General features: G+C 33.9%; 1 protein-coding gene across 16 annotated transcripts in view; it reads left to right on the forward strand.

Annotated features, from left to right (window-relative positions):
- LOC132700633 (disks large 1 tumor suppressor protein) overlaps nucleotides 1-21,993 on the forward strand; it is a 413,177-nt gene that overhangs the window by 351,017 nt on the left and 40,167 nt on the right. For all 16 annotated transcript variants that reach the window (XM_060668085.1, XM_060668083.1, XM_060668094.1 and 13 more), the window contains 3 exons: nucleotides 13,573-13,848; nucleotides 18,191-18,412; nucleotides 19,571-19,718. In XM_060668085.1, the coding sequence (XP_060524068.1) occupies nucleotides 13,573-13,848; nucleotides 18,191-18,412; nucleotides 19,571-19,718 (646 nt within the window). The remainder of the gene's footprint in view (nucleotides 1-13,572; nucleotides 13,849-18,190; nucleotides 18,413-19,570; nucleotides 19,719-21,993) is intronic.

The raw sequence follows: 21,993 nt of genomic DNA on the forward strand, positions 1-21,993 counted from the left end.
AAATGAAGGCCATCTGGCTATTTTGGGTACAATGTCCTTCTTTTCTAAAGTCTCTAAAAATTGCAAAGGGTAAAATTTGTAAAGGGTATTCCATGAAGGTACACATTAAATCGTGTGCAAGACATTCCAGCTCGTAATTGTGGTAACCAGATTCTGCCTCCGTGGTTTTAACGACTAACGCTTTGTTTTTATAGTAAGATTGAATCATATCCTTTCGAAGATGCGTCACAATGCAATTGGGTTTCAGCAGATGGAAAAATCAAGACCTAAAACAGCCTTACTTAATAGAAAATTCTTTAATTTTTGAAAAACTTGAAATTCGATGTGACCAAAATTAAACTCTGAACTATGTTTATTGGCTTCCTTTAATGTGTCATACAGAGGCTTTGCGATTAATGAGAAGTTCTGAATAGACACACGATCCAGAAAACTGTGCAATTCATGACTATTTTTCGGAATTGGTGTAGTTTTGATATCTTTAACATTGTCCGGATTTAGTGTGATACCATTATAATTTACCAAGTAACCCAAATATTCTACTTCTTTTTTAGCAAAAGCGCATTTATCTAACCGCAGTTCGAACAAATTTTCAACTAATAATGAAATACTTTCTTCAAAATTTCAATTTGCTGATCAAAATTTTCAGTGGTCATCCATATATAGTATATAGTATGAGCTTACCAGTTGAAATCAAGGCTGCAAAGACACTCGGATTATTGCAAAACCAAATGGAACTCGAAGATATTCATACTCTCCAAATGCTGTAACAAACGGTAAGTATTTGGTACTGTCCTTGTGGACCCTAATGTTGAAAAAAGCATTTTTCTGATCTAATTTGGTATAAAAGCATTTATTTTTCCATTTCTTTTCTATTTCTTCTTCGATAACTGGTAATGAAAAATGATCTTTTTGTACCATTTTGTTAAGTTCCCTGAAATTGACACACATTGGGGATCCACCACTCTGTTTCGGAACCATAACAACCCTTGAACTATACTCAGAGTCAGACGGCTTAATAATGTTTTGCTCTAGAAGTTCGCTAACGTCTTTCCTAACTTTTGCTTGCTCCTGAACGGTAAGACGTTTTGGTTAGAAATAAAAGGATGCCGAACCTGGCTTAATGTTTATCTTCATCTCAAATTTTGTTTTAGGCTCAATAGCTCGTTCTACAGAAACGGGTTTTATTTCTATTTTTTTTATCAAAAGTTAAGCTGCCTTCAATATTTAATTGATCGACAGAACTATTTGGAAAACACTCGTCACTTTATTCGTCCAAATTAATTTTCTTTACGACAACCTTGTCGCCAAACGTAACTTTTATATTTTTGTTGGAAATAAAGTCCCTATCAATTAATATTTTACAACCCATTGTTTCAGGGAAACTACATAAAGGTTTATTTTATGTGAGTCCAAAATAAGGTAAAATGTCAGACCTTGAAAATAAATCACTGCAAATCAAGAAATAGTACTTCCAGTGTCAAAAACCGCTTCCACATTATGAAAATGGTATTTTCGCAGCTCGACCTTGGCAGAGTAAGCAGGAACTACCTTACCGTTTTCCTCTACATAAATCGTTATTAAATCAACTTGTGCCACTAATGTTGATCTCCCTGGTTGTTGCTTGTTTGAACAATCGCTGATTTGGTGGTCTCTCCTGCCGCATCCAAAAGAAGTATCCTCTCTTCGAGGTTTGCGACATCTACCTGCTCTGTGGCCCACTTCGAAACAGTTGAAGCACCTTCTAGCTGGTGGGATTTCTCTCTCTGCTGAATTTCTGTCTGAACGTCTACTGACCGCTGCAGATGCACCGAATGTCTTTTTCGGGACAGACTTTCTCTCACTAGAAGTAATTTCGTTCATGATTTCGAGCATCTTGTTGATGCTAACGAACTCGTTTCATTTTGGCCTGAGTTTGACGATTTGTGACATCGAATCCATTGATTAGATAAGATATAAAATCTGCATCAGTAATGCCCAATTTCGTGCCTAAAAAAACCTTGTCATAGTAATAATCTCTTTTTCCATCTTCTCTTTTCAAATTTCCTCATAAGCGCCAATTTGTCTTAACGTCCTTGACTGTCCTTATTCATGTAAATCAATCTTCGACATCACCAGTACCATTAAATTCGGGAATAAGGGTACAAACTTCATGTACTGGAAATTTTCTTTCTTAACCATAGATTCATAAATAGCATAAAAGAGTGGTCATAAAATTCAGTTACTAGAACAGCACAAATAGTCTCTACAAGACTCCTAATCCCACTTCTGAAGCTGTCTTAATGGGATGCCTATGACAAAAGTGAGTTTTTCATAATTTTAAAACTTTATTTCTGATGCAACGGTAGTCATGCCTGCCGAACGACGACGCACACAGGCCACCGACACATTACCGGGATTTGTATTACCGACAACATTCATAGACTAGAAAAATTGAAATTATATTGCTACACTATTTTATAAAAGGATATTGAACTAAATTTTAATATTACTGAAATTGTTCAAAAATTTTTGTTTATGCTAATTATAGTTTTATTGGCCAAACTGCGGACTACAATATTAAATTTGTCAGCACGGCTATATTTCGTATTCGTATGTAATTTCGCATTGACAGAAATCATTAAACAGGGTGGATAACTTAAGAGTTACATAGTAAAGTTCAGATAAATTATAAGAATAGCGTCCGATAAATTCCCTATTTGCAATTGTTCCTAATTTGCATACAATGGAAAGATGGATTTGGTGAATGAAAGTAGTGACAGCGGCGTTACTACAGCTGTTTTATTAGAACAATACATATAATGATAGTTATACATGATTATAATAATAGAGATGGATAGATACTTCAGGCATTAAATCTATTGTTAATTTTCGTCATTATCTTCGGAGTACTCAGATGAACTGTAGTCGTTGGAGTCGAGACAAGTAAAAAAGGTTTTGCAGCTTCCCACATTTTTTCTTCTATTTCAATCACATGTTCGACACACTTACTCCATATTTCACAATCTACTGTCTTTATTTTCTCTTGTAAAAATTTTTTTGGTACAATACTCAATACAATACGACCACCAAGTTTTACTTTGCAATAATGATTTATAATTCTCTCGCATTAAGAAAGAGAAACCGCTCACTTTTTACTCTTAACGATTGATTTCGAAAATCTATAGAAAGATAGGTCTGGCAAATAACTTTCGTAACTAAGTTTTATTGGACACAAATATTCCATGCCATTCTTTTTGCTTGATGTAGGCTTCTGCAAAAGTATAAATGTATCAGTTATAAAAAAAGTTGTAGTTCTTTCGTTAGCTAACCTTGCATTATTAATTATTAATTACCGCCGGTAAGAACTAAAAAATGTTGGTAATGACAATACTAAATACAAGAGCTGATTTTCGGATTGAATAGTACGTCACACACGAGGTTATTAATTAACATTTGCGTTCGCCCTTATAACCAAAACTTGACTCTCCTGATTTACTGTTTTTGGATTTTAATTTTCACAAACACAAGGTACTTTCGGGAGTTCCCTACACGCATTTATTTTCTACATAAAATCATTAAAAAGATCTCATTAATTTTTTTTTAACTTTTTTGAAAATTATTGTAAAATTCATATATACTAGAAATTTCTAAACCCCATTTGCCTATTTGGGATGTATTTCCAGATTGGAATGCAATGTATTTCTCTTCATTTTAGATACATTTTTATGCAAACCGTAACAAATAGCAATACCCACAGGCAAAAACGGCAAATGTCCTCCTATGTTTATTTTTTGAGCGAAAATTGCACAGCAAAAGTGTAATTTGATACGTGCACTATATTGACGGGGATACAAATAAACCACGAACTAAACAATATTATGCGTTCGGAATTGCGTGAAAGTGGAAATTTAGTGTTTAAAAATAACAGAAGCAAAGCGTCAAAGTGTAGCGACAGAAGTGATCCCGGATGCATTCACAATGGAATCGCCATATCTAATTCGCTGGTAAGTTCGTTTTTGTAGGGTAATCATGAACGTTTTCTCATTACGTTGTAATTATATGAGACCGTTTTCCAATGCGTAGTTTTGTCAAAAACGCCTCTTATTATAGCTGACTTTGTTTTCCACTATTGGGGGAACTTTGCCTCGGCCGGGTCCGAAGTTCGCGCAACTAAATTCATTCCAGTCGAATTGCAGTGCGCTAATGGAGTGTATTTAGAACCAACCGAACGCTCCACTAACGTTCTACAATGAGGGGCTTGCGGAATTCAAAGCTGACACTGGCGTTTTCGTAAAACGTTTAACTTGTCCGTCAATAGGCGGCCGACGTTATGTGGACGGTGTAGTCGGTGGTCGTGCAATTTGTACATTTGGCGAGGAATTTATCAGAAAACTGCCAGTTTTCTTTATACCGGGTGACACAAGAATGTGGGAACACTCTATAACTTTTAAACGACTTGAGATAGCGATTCGAAATTTGAAAGGGTTAATATCCAATGTCCAATTTTTTGACAATATGTGGTCAATGGTTTGCGCGGAAACGACAGTAACTTTCGAGTTTTAATTTTTATATTATATATTTATATATTATAGTGTATATTTTTTGCATTTTTGGATTCAGGATATCATTCTACGTAGGATAGGACGGGTTTTCTCTTCTTTTTTGTTTTTTAAAATTGTTATTTAGTTTTTGAAAATTGTGTCTACGTATTCCAAAAGCATATCAACTTTTTAACATAACAAAACACGTTAATCGTTGAATCTCAGGAGAAACTATCCCTTGATTTTTTTTTTTTTTTGAAATACTAATCTGTTTGCTTCTTTCCACTGCATTGAGTTTCTTCTGCATTTTTAGTTTTACCGACTTGACAATTAATAATGATTAGAAGCAAAACCACCTAAGTAATATTTTGTTTTTATAAAACGTATTTACTCATTACTTATCCAAAAATGCAAAAAAATATAGGTTGTGCCATTTAAAATTCGGAAGTTTCCGCTCAAACCGGCCTATATATAGTCAAAACATTGGACATTCAGCCTATGTTAACTCTTCCAAATTTCAAATCGCTATCTCAAGCCGTTTAAAAGTTATAGAGTATTCCCACTTTCTTGTGTCACGCGGTATATTCACGCGCACTTGAAAGCTTAAGTTAAGCTTAAGCTTAAGTATGTTTCTAATACTTAATGACGTGAGTGGCATGGAATGATAATGTGACCACTCTTAATTTGACCTCATTTTCCGGTTCACTTTCCAGCAATTTATTTAACAAGGGCGTACAGAATATCCCGTACACAAATTCATAGTTATCGAAGAATTTGTCGACATTTAAGTTTAAGTTTGAATGGTTTGTGATGATTCGAATTTTAGCTGACTGTATATTTATATTTGCAGAATAACTATGACAAATTAATTGAAACCAGCCTTCATAAAAAAGTTTAGGTTGAAAAAGAATTGCATTTATTGAAAATTTCAAAAATCTCACAATCTGGTAAAGATATTAAAAATCACTCTAATCTGTTTTCTATTTTTAACTCTTAAGCAATACAGGTAAATTATAAAAAAAATCATTTTTGCTGGATGAAATTTGAAAAAAGAAACAATATTATTAAATAATTTTATTTCTACTCGGAACTTTCTTGGAATATATCTCATCATCATCTCATCGTTTCTGGAAAATTTAGCTGTTAACAAGAATGATAGGGCTAGTCTAATTCAAATCTCTCCTCTCATTTAAAAAATATATGCATTGTTTGTGGTTTTGTTTTCGTAATATTTTATTGTTCTACGTGGTTTCGTTTTTAAGAAAAGAAATATATTATTTTTCCGCCATATTTATGTCCCGATATCTCCCTAATGGGGTTGGCTTTTGGTTCATAGTACAAACTTTATTTTAAACAAGGAATCAAGTTAAGCTATTATCTTGATTCGGGTTTAAAGGCCGTCGTCGGTTGGAATTACTTCCTAACGTTTCGCTAGCACGAGTGGCGAGCTTCTTCAGAGGTCCTTCCATCTCCGATGTTGGACGTAGACTGGAAACGTTAAGAAGTAATTCCAACCGACGACGGCCTTTAAACCCGAATCAAGATAATAGCTTATCAACGTTCCGCGAAAGCCTTAACCAATTTATCAGGAATCAAGTTTTTCGAATTTGCTTTAAAGCACCCTGCAAATGATTCAAATTAAATAAAATGCTTTATCTGAATTGTGAACATTGAAGCCTATATCTATCTATATTTCAAAACTCCCTGTTTAGTACTTACGGTTCAATAATCTTATATTACAGATAGCTAAAATGCAAATTAGGATTAACTCAATTCTTTTTTGATAAATATATCTTTTAAAGAAAAGTGGTGGGTATGTGCGATCATTTTCGGAAATAAATATCAATAACTTTAAAATCCACGGATTTTGTGAAACTTTTTTTGAAACTGCGACATCACTACAAATAAAATTTTATTTTGTCAAAAAAATAAATTGCAAAGATATCAGAACAAAAGATTAGCCAATTGTTCCATTAAAAGTGATATCATTTTGACTCCACGTCTTTTGAACAATTATTTTGGGAGTGTACAATCGTGAACAGTAAATACGACTTTATCGTATATTTTTCAACCTTTGAAAAGCTCGTTCTCGGTAATATTAAAAAGACAAAATATGGTTAATTTTATTCCCTAATTAGGTTTAAAAAATAGGGCAAGTTGCAATCAAAGGATGATTAATACCTCGATTGTTAAACTGCCAAAAACATTTGCAATTTGCTTTAAACTTGGCCAGCAAAAAATGGCCACGAATGTGCCATCGATAAAGTTTTATACATTTTTTTGCTCCTCTCCGAGGGCTTCATATTTAAAATAATTTATTACTCCCCAAGCAATTGAAGACTATGTATCTGTTGTGGTCTTGCGTTTACATTGTATTTTTGTGAATAACGAATAACAAAATAAATTATTAAATATAACTATGGTTGTGAGAAAACAAAAAAAAATCTGCTGCTATCAGCCAGAAAATTAGTGTCCACAATCATCATGGCACATGGAGAGTTGCTCCGGGAATGAGGCAGGCGAGGTTTATGATGGATGGGCCCGCCCTTCCTCGGACCAGGGAGCTGCTTAGACTGACCAGAAGGGAGTGTTGAGCACTAACAGGACATTGCAGGCTTAGGAGGCATCTTTGCTTGCTAGGCATTGGAGACGACCCGGAGTGTAGGGGGTGCATGGAGGAGGAGGAGACCCCGTATCATCTGCTCACCGAGTGCCCTGCCTTGACATGGGCAAGATTGGGAGAGAGTCTTCGGAACGGCCCTGATCGATCCGGACTCAGTGCACGGTATTGGATTAAAGGAGTTGCTGACGTTCTATAGGAGGGGCGGCATTCTGGACGCCCTCTAGAACATCCTGGCGGCACAACGGGCGCATCTGGTGGCCTAAGTGCTTGGACGCCTGCGAGGGCGCCCCCTTTAATACCAATACCAATACCATCATGGCACTCGCGAAGATTGTGTTTAAGTTTAAAAAACCACGCTATTAACACTAACGTTCTCATTCGCTGCGCATCAACGTCGCACCCGCGCGCCAGCCTCCCCAGTCGCCGTCTTGCTATTACAACGTGCAGAACCTATTTCAAAAACCTCCCGAATTAAGACGCAAATTTGTTCGGTTTGTACAAGTGTGCAAATAAAATCGTTCAAAAAGAAAAGCAATTCATTTTCATCGAAGGATTCTCCCAATTGCGTTCCCGCACGCACAGATTGTATGAATTTGTTTAGTTTTCATGGAGATTGCGAATTTTCGATTCGTTACTCCCGCGAGGAGAAACCGGCACTGTTAATGAAATCCCAGTAGTTACAAAAAAATCTAGATCGATCAAAGAAAAAGTGTCGGTAAAAGTCAGATTGCATGAAAGTAAGAGCTGCTGGAGTATTTAAAAGAGAAAATATTTAAGTAATCGAAAATTTCGATACCCTGTATACTTATTCAATCCGAATTTATGGGTTTCTTCATTGACTTTGCGGGCGTAGCTGGAAATATAGTGACAACTAAATTTTTATCGGGTTTCTCCTTAAAACCATCGTCATAAATTTTTATTGCGAAAATCTGTGCTGCAAATTGGTGACAAATAATTAAACAGTTTTGCGCTTTTTCAAGCTCCACTGTGTAAAAAATCGGTTATTGAAATTAGTTACGTAATTGGTCCCCATCTGAAACTTTCTTTGGTTTGTTTTTCTCTGTTTTCGGTTTACCGAAAGTGTCGTTTGGTCGCTATGACTTATTCTCTAAGCCAAATGGCTTTATCTTAATGTAACAATTCGATCAAAAACTAGAATACCAATTTGCATAATGCAGCAGCCAATTTTGTGCAGCAAATTTTATTTTCAACGACACTGGTAGTATTGGTATTCGGGTATTCTTCTAAAATATAAATTTGCAATAACAAGGATCATTGAACATGGTGAACAACTTAAAGGTTATATCGTAATAATAGTTTCCGACAAATTCTATATGTTAGTTTTAAGACCTACAAAACGCGAATCGTTTGCATGCAGTATGTTGAATGAAAGTAATTTGACAGCTGCGGTACTACAGGTAGTCTATTAGGACACTAAATATAATAATTATACATTTTTATAATTATAGAAATGGCCAGATAATTAAGATACTAATTGTTCTAAGATCGAGTAAATAAAAACATATACAAGTAAAAATAATGTCTATAAAATATAAATATAAAAATAATATGAAAATAGATGAATTGTAATAAATTTTATTATTATTATAAAAATGTGTACAATGCAACTCTATCTGTTCATTTAATTTACAATTTAATTTTGATCATCAACATTCGTTTTATAACGTTTCTTTTCTTCCTGCACTTCTCTTTGGTCAAGTGGTATATTGTTGACTGTTCAACTCCAGTCGTGTTCGACATTTGAACTATTTTTGCAACTCCGAATATTGATTTTTGGTTGCACGCATTGAGAATAATAGTTGTCTCATTTTTAGAAAGTACAGTTTTCCTAATCCGTTTCTCAGCAACACATTCAGAAAAACTAGCTCTTTTCGAGCACGAACTTTGTCATCAACTGACCCTTGAAAATCGTCATCATCATGAAAATACGACGCTTATGGAATACTGCTACGAACACTAAGTTCACAGTTCACACAGTTCAATAATGATTAATAACTCTCCCGCATTGAAAACAGAAAAGCCGTTTTTTTTTTTGTAAAATTTGCCTCACTTTTCTATCACTCCGCCGTCGTTGTCATTAGTGTTTAGATTTTAGATAGTGTTCACTGGTCTCAACTAACCGCTTACATTTTCGAAAAACAAAACAACAAAAACAAATATACCGACCTCATCTTTTTTCATATAGTTGTCGGACTAGATGAAAAACACTTCGCGATCGCTCTATTTAAAATCTAAATTGCATCCAAAGTCTGAGCGCATATTTTCACTGAAAGCGCACAGCGGTAAAATAACATCGAAAAACGAACCGTGGCCATCGCAGTTAACATGTCAAAAACTTTAGGCCGCCTTTTTGCCCCGGCAATGCTTGAAACTTGTTTCGAATATGTCTGACGGTGGAGGCTATTTTCCTTGAAATGTGGACGCAAAATTAATCTAATTATTTAGTGTCCCGAATGTGCACCGGAACAAAACGCTGTTGATTTAAATTGAAGGTTTTTCTATGGAATTAAGCAAACGCCTGGCGCAGTTGTGGAAAGTTCGTCTTTTCGGCATTTTGTCAATATTAGTATATGGTTTCTGTTTTACCGACCAGATTTTGTGTTTTTAAATCTTTGAAATAATCTTCGGATGTTAAAAAATATGGGTGGCGTATTTTTTCGTTTTGATAGCGACGCAGATCTGGAAAAATTGGTATCTGAGATTTTGGGAGGACAGTTGCTATATGACGACATTTTATTCGGTTTTTTGATTGTTGTGCTAACTGAAACCCTAGCCTAGAGTTCATCACAAGTTATGTCTAAAGCTTAGTATGGATTGGCTTAAACCATCAGAAGAAATAGACGAGACACCCCAAAGTTTTTTTTTAATGAAACGTATTTTCTTAATCAGAATCTTCCTTATTTTCCTAGTGTTCCGTCTACGTGCATGTTAAAATTGCGTTCCTATACAGAGATGGTTTATAGACAAAAAAAATACAACTTAATTCTATATTCGTTAAATTTTAACTATTATGAATATTTTGCAGAAATTTGCTATGTGCTTGTGCTACACTGATTATGTAGGTTTTTTTAAACAAAAAAAAACTTTAATTGTTTAAAACTAATTACTGAACAGTTCTGATTTAAAAGTGAAGTACGCAAACTTCAAACGCGGCATGATTTTGCGTCCAAAATCTATCTACTTGAATAAATTTGCTTTAGTGAGGTGAAAGCTATTATTATAGCAAATGGCAAACTGCTTGAGAATATTAAAGCCAACGTTTTTGTGTGCTCAGTTTTTGTTGGTCTCAGTTGAGTTTGATTTAGAAACCACCTCTCTCTTTTCGTACCTAATTTCTAAGGTTCATTTTGATAAACGAAAGCGTCCTTCCATAAAAAAAACTGCACTACAGAAACTAATAGGTAATCCGAAGATAATTTTTGTCTTGTGTTTGATTTTACACTTAAAAATTAAAAGAATTTCGTGAAAAGTGTATAAATCCAAGTGCCATGCAGTAAGAATAAACTGTCCTTTAAAAGTAAGTCAAAATAATTGAGAAATGATAAGCAACTTACAGATATCTATGAGCTAAACTTTTTTCGCGTTCAACGATGCATAACATAACATAACATGTTTATTGAAAAATTATAAAATGTGTATTTTGGTAGTTTTTTTTTTCATAACAGCAAGACCTCACCAATTGTATGGATCAGTTTAATGAAATCTTCCATCTCTGAAGGTATCATTTTACCTATCGATATGTTCAAGTGATTATGGAATTGACGATGAAAATGGTTCAACTTGTGGACCACTATATCGGTATATGGAGAGAATAATTTTATTCACGCGATGGGGAGTTTGTGAATACTCAAACGAGAATAGTTTTTAACTTTGCAGCACGTTTGCTAGCCATACATGTGCTATAAACTGCTTGTTTATGGCTTTTCATAGCGTTTATCATCAGATAATATAGTGGCCCTAATGCGGTAAAAATTGATGCGCCGCAGGCGTTATTGATATTTTCGTACACTCTGAAAAAAAACATAAAATTGAAAAAAAAAAACGCTAACTATTAAGGCATAATTGAATATGCGCCATTGGTGCTTTTTAATAAATCAATAAGACGCTATATGATGCTACAATAATGTCTTCTTGAAATTAACATGTGAAATTAACATTTTTATTTCTTATTCTTATTAAAACATAAATATTGTCTGCATTTGAGTTGAAAAGAAACTCATTAATATTATAGTCACACAGATAATAAAATAAGTATCACAAAATATTATTTTAAATGTTTAACATAACGATTTTAAAATCTTTGTTTTTCTGCTAACGCTATCTTTGGATTAGAAAGTCCTATTTTTTAGTTTCTAGCACATGCAACATTAATTTAATACAGGTTTTCTTATTTATAACGTTAATTCATCCATATATTAGTTTTAGATCCATTATTTTTACGAAAATAATGCTTTCCTTTAGGCAATGATCAAATTTAAAATATTTTCTTAAAATACGCGGCGTTGCCACGTTTCGCAAAATGATATCCATCATTATATTGCAAAATTCTAGTCTTAAGTAAAAATACAGAAGAATAACTAGCTACATATTTTCATCCAAAACCGTTCCGGTTCCTTTTTTTTCCACTAAAACACTGGAAACTGCCTGGTATATTTTCGCAAATGTTTTTTTTCTGCCAATCGCCTGTGGGGAAATTTGGCTCTATATTGTCTGAGGGCAAGAGCCGGACTTTTGTTATTGGCGATATAATATTCTAATAGGTCAACTTTTTGCTTTTTCGTATACATTATACCAAATAGACTCAACAAAAACTTAATAAAATAAATATAAAATAGTGGAAGTCTCAAAAAATACGCTTAAAATATTATAATACACTGATACCTGTCAAAAAATCAGTAATATTACCACAACAGAGAACTACTGTTGTTTTCAAAGCTACTGCGATGATTATGTCAAGAAGGTCAACATTAATAATATTATCAATTTTGTGTTTGTGTCTTCCAACAGGTAGATTTCTATATATTTTTTTAAAGACTGTATTATATAGGATGTGAATATTTTTTAAGTTTTTTTCCATTTAAGGACCTTATTTAGAAGATTCTTGAATTATAAATGTAAAAGTATTTATGTATTATTGGAAAATAATTGCCAATTAAGCCAAAACGGTAAGCCAGAAACCCGTACTATGTTATATAATTGAAATTGCTATTAAAGTGGCTATTCGAAAATCCAATAACATACAAGGTGTCTCATTTAAGAAATTTGAGAAAAGTGTGTAGTGGTAATACCGTGGTAATACCGCGCTGCATTATTTTCGTAAAAATAATAGATGGAAAAAAGTTTAAAGAGTTAATAAGCAACGCAACAATGATGGTTTAGACATAACCCGAATTCTGAAGATGATCGCTAATAAGTTCGAAACGGCACAGACCCATACTCATATATATAGTTGAATTTGTCTTTGACAGGACTATCCCAATAAAGCAACAAAATGTGAGGTGTTCTATTTAAAAAACTGTAACTTTGTTTTACCACTCTGTATATAAAAAGCGATTTTTGTAGCTCCGTAGGTTTCGGGGCACCCTCCACATAAAATTGATTACTAAAATTGTAGAAAATGATGGATTTATTACAAGGTGATTTCTTGTGCTTTTTAAAACGCATTATTTTTCTGTGTGTGTAGAAAAGGTAATGGTTTTCCTCGCAAGCATTTCACCCACTGACCTGCATTTTGCGTCATTTTTTCTTTCTAAACAGCGATTTCTACACATTTAACTTGTTCTCAGACTGTAAGCATATTTTGAGAAAATACTAAAACATCCGAACTTATTGACGATCTGTCTCGGCCATGTTGGTTGTTGAATGGCACAAGGTCGTTCAAAATTTTTGTCAAAAGTACTATCGGCAGAGACAAGGCCTCTATATCTCTAGTAGCTAAATAAGATCTCTAGGTATATAGAGGCACTGCCTATATGCTAATAATGGAGGAACTTTTGAAGCCACCATGAAAGAAATGTTATCAATACCCGAGTTATCGATTTCAACCAATAATACGTAGCGGCGTTCAGCAACCAACATGGCCGCTGATAGTTCTTCAGTTCCACAGTTTTCAGTTTTTATGTGTCATTGTTATGGCAGTAGTTTTATAAAATGTGCTCAGATCCCGTTAAATGTTTAAGGAAAAACGAGTTGAGGTGTGGAGATTGCCGTTTGGAATACAAGTGGCACAAAGTGCAGGTTGTATATGAAATTTATCGGACTTCTCTAAGAAAATAGCATAGCCCCCTAAATCCCATCAATTTTTGAGGTTCTCGCGATTACCCAAGTTCGTGTTATCAAATATTTTCGGAACGAATTTTAAGGTTTGTTTATAATCTTAAAACTGAACAGCATCTTTTCTTTTTTCAGGTGAATGGCGAAGACGAATGGGAATACGAGGAGATATCCTTGGAACGGGGTGGCGCCGGACTCGGGTTCAGCATCGCCGGCGGCACCGACAATCCGCACGTGGGTGACGACACCGCTATCTATGTCACCAAACTCATAGCCGGCGGCGCGGCCGCCGCCGACGGTCGCCTGAAGGTCGGCGATTCCATCTTAGCCGTTAACGATGTCGCTGTGGTCGACGTGCCGCACGCCGCTGCCGTCGAAGCCCTGAAACGGGCGGGAAACACCGTCACCTTGGTGAGTTTATGCGGCAGCACGATACTGATATAATACGACCAAAAATATAGTGACGTGACCCATCCCAATAGATGTTTATTCAGCAATAAGCAAGTCTTTCCTGAAATGGATCGTAACGAATATTTGTAGAAACTTGAAATTTTTATTTGAAACGTAAATGGACCGTTTTAAATTTGATTTAATAAGTAGAAGCGTTTATTTTGACATCAGCTGATATGTCCTTAAGAGTTTAATCTAAATTGAAATACGTTCGTATATATTACGGAGGTATTTAACTGTGATCCTTTCAGTAAGTACGTATTTATTTACCTGATTCTCGAGCTTTGACCCTGCGAGGCTGTTTTCACTGGATAGTTCAAAGGCTAAGGGTAAGTACCTGTACTCTATTTATCTTACCAGGTAAGTTTGAAAATAATCATTTTTGTCTGTGCCTGTCGATTCTTCTCCTTCTTGTGTTTTTGTGTCTTTTACATAGTTCTTCGATTTGTAAACAACTACAATCTTTTTTAAGACTATAAATTATATTCGCGGTACATAAAGGTACGTCATAAGAATATAGGTAAATATTTATTAGAATCTTTCAATTAAACATTTTTTGAAGGTTCCTTTTTTTAACATTTTAAAATGTAGAGACCGTGGAATAAAGCACATGTTCCCCTATTAGAAGAAGACATGGAAAACAACGCATAATTGGAAATGGTAGTCGAACCTAATGACAGTTTAGAAGACCTCTGCAAATAAAAAAGTCAACTATAAGAAAAATTGTTGCAAATGGGATAGTGAAGAGGAAAGTGAGAGATGATGCTGGGTACTTCGCGAGTTTTTAAAGAGCAACAGCAAGCAGATCTAATTAGGGGTATAATCTATGATTCTTATAAAATGAATAGTGTTTTAACCCTAGAAGCACTGCATAAAAAAGTACTGACAGACTTAAACATTAGTTGTGCCAAAAAGTCGTTGCGTATTTTTTTGAAGAAAATGGATTTTCAGATCCAAACAATTAATAAACGTGACGCCAGTAGCGATAGTGAGGATTTTGTAACTGACTGATACTTTATTATTATTATATTTAATATTTTGTACATTAATGATGATTCTATGTGGAAATGTAATGAAATATAACGTAATGAATTGTTACTTTACTTACCATACTTATGTCCCGCTTATTAGTGTAGGTAGATAAATTCCTAGGACGGTTCTGCAATGGTTATGGGTAAGAGTCTGCTCGGCAGGGTGTTCTATAAGGGTTGGGTTGGGGTTTTGGAGTAATAAACAGTAGGCAAAGTTAATCACGGGGTTGGTTGTAAAAGCACTATAGTTGTGGTCGGAGTACACGAATATTGCTTTTTTTTTAATATGTACAACCATCCGAAATATGTACCACCATCCGAAATATGTACAACCCATGCATATTAGTAAATTGGATGCTTGCGATGTAGAAAATTACCACTCGGGATTAAAAATTCTTGGAAGAAGCGTACCTAATTTCTAACTCACTTGGAACGTGTTCAGCAGATTCTGTAGCATGTTTCTTAGCGCGAGAGGGTAATAAAATGTAAATTTTATTAAACAGGGTGGATAACTTAAAGGTTCGTAAACTGCAGATGCGTTGCAAGGATTCCTAAATTCGGCCCACACTAATTTGCGTACAATAGAACGACAAGTTTTGGTTAGTTTTTTAACAAGTAGTTTGTTACAATAATAAATATAATAATTATACATGTGTTTGGTTTTGAGCAATTTACTTCACTGATTTTGCGAATAATTGGAAAAAACGACAACTCAAAAAATGGTTCTTTTTTTTGTTTTTGAAATACTGCTCGGGATTTATGGCATTAATTCTCTGTGCATGACATCATATCTCTAACACATAATGATAATTATTGAGATGAGATATTATAATGATTAAGATGAACTATAGCCGTTGGAATCCAGAGAAATAATGAGCTCCATAGCATGTTATCAGCTTCCCACATGCATTCTTCTATTTCAGTCAGCACTCCATTTTTCATAGTCCACTGTTTTTATTTCTTCTTGCAAGAGGTTTTCAACGTCCCTCATTTTAAGTGGTGTTATGCCTTACTACAAAACCTTTTACTTCCGCCCATACCAATTATATGGAAGCTTGCCACGCACTTTTTAAGTTTTTGTCCTGCCATGTTTTAGCAACGTTATATTCTGCATTTACTTTGGTTCCGGACCGATAATATATCCTTTTCCTTTCGAAACTGTTTGATTGCTCTCAAATATCGCGATTGGCAGCAGATAATTTCGTTTTTCTTTATTAGAGTTTTTCCGTAACGAAAATTCAAACCTTTAAAATTTTCCATTTTACATTTTTCATTTCAGGTATTATTTTGTCTAAGGTAAGTATTTCTCTTTTTAAGTAAAACGAGTGTATGATTCTTCTGATGGCCGTTTTTTCATCCTTCATCCTCATTATTGACTGTGCAGCTCCAATCATATTCGAACATATCAACTATTTTTGCTACTGCGAATGCTGAGTTTTAGTTGCGAGGAGCTCTGAACACATTGAGAATAATAATTTTCTCATTTTTAGAAAGCGCAACATATTGAAAAACACTCTCCATATGCAAGAACGAACTTTGTCAACCACGGCCGAAAATTATAGACACAAAGAGTAAATAACTTAAAGGCTCTCTTGGGACCCTTGACGAGCATCATACAACAATACTATTCCACTGGAATATGCTAAGACCACTAAGTTTTACAGTTCAATAATGATTTATAACTCAATCAATGCTAAGAAATGCTAAGAAAGGAAGACATGGAAAGAAAGTCTGGGGTTGAAAGATTATTGCTGATTTGTGTATGTCTTACCAAATAAACTTACCTGTACATCGTATGAGGATTTTACAGTTTCACAAAAACAGTGTTTAATAAATGGTATTTTCACGAAAATGGCTAAAAATCTAGCTTTAGACATAGAAAATACATAAAAATACTGACATTACTCGTACAATCCTTTATTTCCTTAGTATATTGTTCCACTTCTTTTTGTTAATTTGGCAACAGTGCCAGTAAATCTTATTGCGATCCTTCTATATACAGTTAGTTCCCTTCTCCCTTTCTTCACGCATAGAGAACACAGGCAAATCGAAACTAGACAGGAATAATAGTTTAACGTGCAATGTAAAATTTGTAATTTTTAATAATGCCTAGAATATGAGAATTGTATAGTCTGTTCTGCAATTTTATTGTAAAAAATGTCCAATATTTCCAATAGGTTACCATGAATCTGGCAAAACTTAAGTTAGCTTAATCAATCCATAATTAATATGGGTATGTTAATTAGTCGTGCCTAAATATTCAAATTCGTAAAATCCCGTAGTGCCGTTCGCAGAATTCAAATATCCCGAATTAGTTCGATGACAGCATGCTCATTAGTAAAATCCATAAGTTATTCGGTTTATATTTCGAATCGCCTCCCCCGAAAATGACTACTAGCACAAATATTGTTTTCGGAAGGGCAAATAATATTCCAAATATTCCATAGATTTATTAGAATATTTGACCCCACATAACAGGTAGGATTGTGTCAAATAATTTTTAAAATGCAATGAAATTTATAATAATTTATTTTAAAATACATATTATTAAATAATCATAGACAACACTCTACAATTATGATTTAAATTTGACAAGTTAATAAAGAAGTGGTCAATTGACCAGTCCCAACACTAACTCGCCAGCCAAATTTGTGTATACGAGGTGTCTCATATCCTCTCTTCCTTTATCCCCGACAAGAAAAGTTACAACTACAATAGTATATTAGGCAACAAGTGGGATAAACGGCATTTGAGTCACGAGTTTATTTACACAAGCGTAGCGGGCGATTAATAAGTGAGTGACTTCAAAAGTTTAATAAACGTGTTGCATGGTACGTTTTCTACAACCGTTAGTTTTTGGGTACATTTTTGTAAAATAACACTAATACATTCATCGACGCGACCGTCGGTCTCTAATATATTAGAATGGATTATCTATAAAAAAAAAAACAAAGTTGGTAGAAGAAAAGAAGGTATTGGTTTCGAGGTTTATACCTAGCATTGGTCTAACATTATTAGCGACTGAGTTTGGGTTTTTTTAATATTATCCGTTGTTTTGTTAATATTTTGTATATTATTAGGTAAATGTAGGATGTAGGATAACAATAGCCAAATAATGAAAACCGCAAAGTTGAACTAACATGTCGTCCCTGAAAACAATTAACTGATCACGAGAGTATACACATAGTTACTCTCGCGGTCTAACATTTTCACAACTTTTAGGTTAAACAAATAAACAAAACTAATCGTATTTTGTCGTCGATTTGTTGTAGAGCGTGCGACGGCGTAGACAACCGCGTCACCTGCGGCTAATGGAAATCGAATTGGTAAAGGGAAATAAGGGGTTGGGATTCAGCATCGCCGGCGGGATCGGCAACCAGCACATCCCTGGTGACAACGGCATTTACGTCACCAAGGTGATGGACGGCGGTGCCGCCCAGGTCGATGGTCGACTGCTTGTTGGTGACAAATTGGTGGCCGTCAGAGACGCTGTGGTGAGTTTTTTTTATTTTCGTAACCACCGTAAAGAACTGTTTTTTTTAAATAAAACTTCTGGATTGTTCCTTCGTCGGTTTTTGTTGACACGAACTTGCTAACGTTTCGCCAATAATCCTGTTGGCTTCTTCAGAGCTTGCAGTCAGAAGTTTTATAAAAAGTATTACAGTAGGTTGTGGAAGTTTCTTTGGAAAAGTAACTATTTATTTGTTAATAAAAAAAACAGGTGACAAAACAAATAAATAGAAGATTTAAAACTAATTAAACCTCGAATTAAAGTGTTTTTGAATTGACCTGCATTTTTTATAAACGTAATTTTTTAAGCTTTTTAGTTCAAACACTATTATATAGTGAATTTTGTGTTGTCGTTGTAAAATGTGCTCGAAAATGTTTTTAAAATTTTTAATATTTGAGATTGGGATCGCTTGATTTGAGATTACCTGTAGATCTCGAAAACTGTGGGAAAAATATTAAATGGAAAAACTTTTTAATGGAGTTGTGGGTAATTTAAAGTTTTCTTTGTGACTGTCTTTGTTTTTTTTTTAGTACTTAATTTAAATTTTTCGGATAATTCATGTACAAATATTCTTTTTGGTTATCTGGTAGGCAGAAGCGATTGCACATAATTTTTTTTCAATATGTTGTTATGCAGTTAAATACTAATTTAGCCTCTGAAGCCATCAACTTTATTTTATATGAAATAGATGTTACACGGTATTTTCTTTTCTACGATATAAAAAATAAAAAAAAAAGTCAAAGAATATTATTTTGTTTTAAATACTAGATAAGTGACTGTTGCATTACCGAGTAATTTATTGTCGACGTTAACTAATTTACTGAATATATCACATATTTTGAAGTTTAGATTTTAGGGTTTTTTTTCCAATTATTTAAAAATGTGTATTTTGTTGACTCTTTAGCCGGAATGTATTTTTTTTAACCAATAAAAAGGTTAATAAAATTAAATGCAGCCTCCATATGAAAACCATAATTATAATAGTTCCCCACAATTCAAATGTTCGAATGAAAATTAAAATACTTCAACTTACACTTCCCAAAATGTTTGGATAATGTAGATGTCATGTAATCCAAAATTGGCATTCCGATTTTTATTTGCGACTAATGTTCGGCACTAGGTTATGAATTTCGAATTGCAGAAAGGAGAGGTGAATCTGGAAAATGTGACTCACGAAGAGGCCGTCGCCACGCTCAAGACGACGCAAGACCGCGTCGTGCTCATCGTCGCCAAACCCGAAAGTGCCTTCAACGCCCCCGCGTCCGATACCTCGTATTCACCGCAATTATGTGAGTAATTTATTTTTTTTCAGCTCGTATATTGTTATTGACAATATAAACGGTTTCTTTGTGATTTCGTATTTTTGTAACGGCAAACTTTGTCAAACCGTTAAGCTCAAAGATTCCTGATAAGAATGTTTTTCGCAGTTTTTTCCAAATTTTAAAATAAAATAGTAAAATAGTAACATCCCAAAAAAAAACATTTTTGCTTTTTCGCCATATTTACGAAAGTATCAAAAAGTTTTTTTAAAGGAATATCAGGTCCATCACTAAGAAGCTTGAGTTACCTTATATCTCTGACCCAGATGTTTAGTTTTTACTGAATCTTAATTAATAGCTTGTCTAGCAAAAAATATTATTGCCTCTTTATAACAAACTCCCTGAGTGGGTAAAAAATTTAAACTTGCAATTTTAAAATAAAATCCTTGATTTTCTATTAAATGAAGCTATCTACTATATCCCTCACTTTATTAAGAGAAGTATGACTAATTTACTTACTTACCTATATAGTGGAAATTTTTTGTTGTTTTTTTGTGATGTAGTTGTCATAAATACTTCTTAAAGAATATGTATAATTAATTTCTAAATAGTTCCAAATAATTTTTGTATTGACAAAACCATATTTTTTGTAAATGTTCCGGTTAATAACTTAATTTACTGACTTAGAAGGTTATATATGATTTTTCCGAGGATTTTTCTTTTTTCAGAGTTACTAAGTACTATGCACTAGACATAAGATTTTCAGAAATTATTTATAAATAACGGTGGTTAGTGGTATTTTTCTTTTAGTGTATTTCATGTAAAAAAAAATATTTGAATTTTTACTCTTAACCATGATCTACTGTGGAAATGTGAAACTTATTTTCTAAATGCTACTCGTATATTTTAAAAAAAGTTAAAACAAAATGAATAACAGTGGGATTGTATGGGAAACTTTTAGACGAATATAGATACAGGGCGGTTAAATGGGATAAAAGTTGTGTATTTATATGTATGATGCCCTGAAGTTATCAAAATTAGATTATCATAGGTGGACTGACTAACATATTACAAAAACCAAACTCTTAGCACGATTTCTTTCTATTTTCATGACTAAACAGTAAGACATATTTCTGAGTAAACCCATTTGCCACTAAAGGAGCTCTATATGCTGCAATTTGGCCGCTTTGATCTCTTTTAATTTTAAACACCCACATATTTCTAACAATATTGGTGTTAGGAGGCCTGTCAACTAGTTCTCAACCATCATTCTGTCTAAAATCATTAAACTCACTCAAAACGTATTCGTTAAAAAACGAAGGCTTCTCCATACATATAGAGGTTATTTATTTCATTCAAAAGATAAAGATGAATTTATTTCCATAAGACTTGAGTTACAAGAGTTGGATATTTTCAGTATAATACAAATGTATTTAATATATCATTATGTTAGTATATTTAATTAATTGTTTTTAAGAGTGTATTTGAATTTTGTTTGAGTAGCTATCTCCTTCAGTTCGATCGGCAATTTATTATTAATTTTTAAGGTCCACACCAAAAAGACTATTTGATGTAAGAGACAGTCGGTGTTTAGGTATTTGTATGTTAAGATTCGATCTTAAATTTTACTAAATATCTGAGTTTTTTGAGACCATATAAAAATTAGAGTTGCTTGTTATATAAGTGGCACAATTTAGTATGTACATACTAGGAAGTGTCACGTTGTGGAAATAATATAGTCCGTTATAGTGCATTTAAAAAACGCGTTTCTGCATCCTTAAGACTTGCTCCGCACTTGGGGAACCCCCCCCACCCCGTAATAAATCATGGCCTAGTTAAGACAGGACTAGACATTTTTACTAAGGGAAAAGAAACCTGATGGCAGTGCCTCCATATAACCAAGAAGTAAACAGAAAGTTTTTTGAGAATGTGATCCACCCCGTTCGAACCAGGAGAGTATCTAGTCAAAATAAATAAGAACTAAAAGTTCAGATTTTCACGAAATTATATATTATGACATTTGTCGAAACAATTGTCATGTCATAATATATAATTTCGTGAAAATCTGAACTTTTAGTTCTTATTTATTTTGATAAATGGATTTTCATCAAGTAAAAGCCACCTCAGTTCAAGAGTCTCTAGTCTATATAAACTCCGGCATTTTTGCGGAATTGTGCTTTCATTGAAGATTACTAATAAACTCCTATTTAAATTCCATGTGGAAAAGTTTTACTTTCATTTAGTATGAATTTATTAATTTCCGCATAATGTTTCATTAGCTCAACAGTTGCCTTGTTCAGACGAT

The sequence above is a fragment of the Cylas formicarius genome, unplaced genomic scaffold (genome assembly GCF_029955315.1).
Source record: "Cylas formicarius isolate icCylForm1 unplaced genomic scaffold, icCylForm1.1 PGA_scaffold_4__25_contigs__length_36172078, whole genome shotgun sequence".
In the NCBI taxonomy this organism is placed as follows: Eukaryota; Metazoa; Arthropoda; class Insecta; order Coleoptera; family Brentidae; genus Cylas; species Cylas formicarius.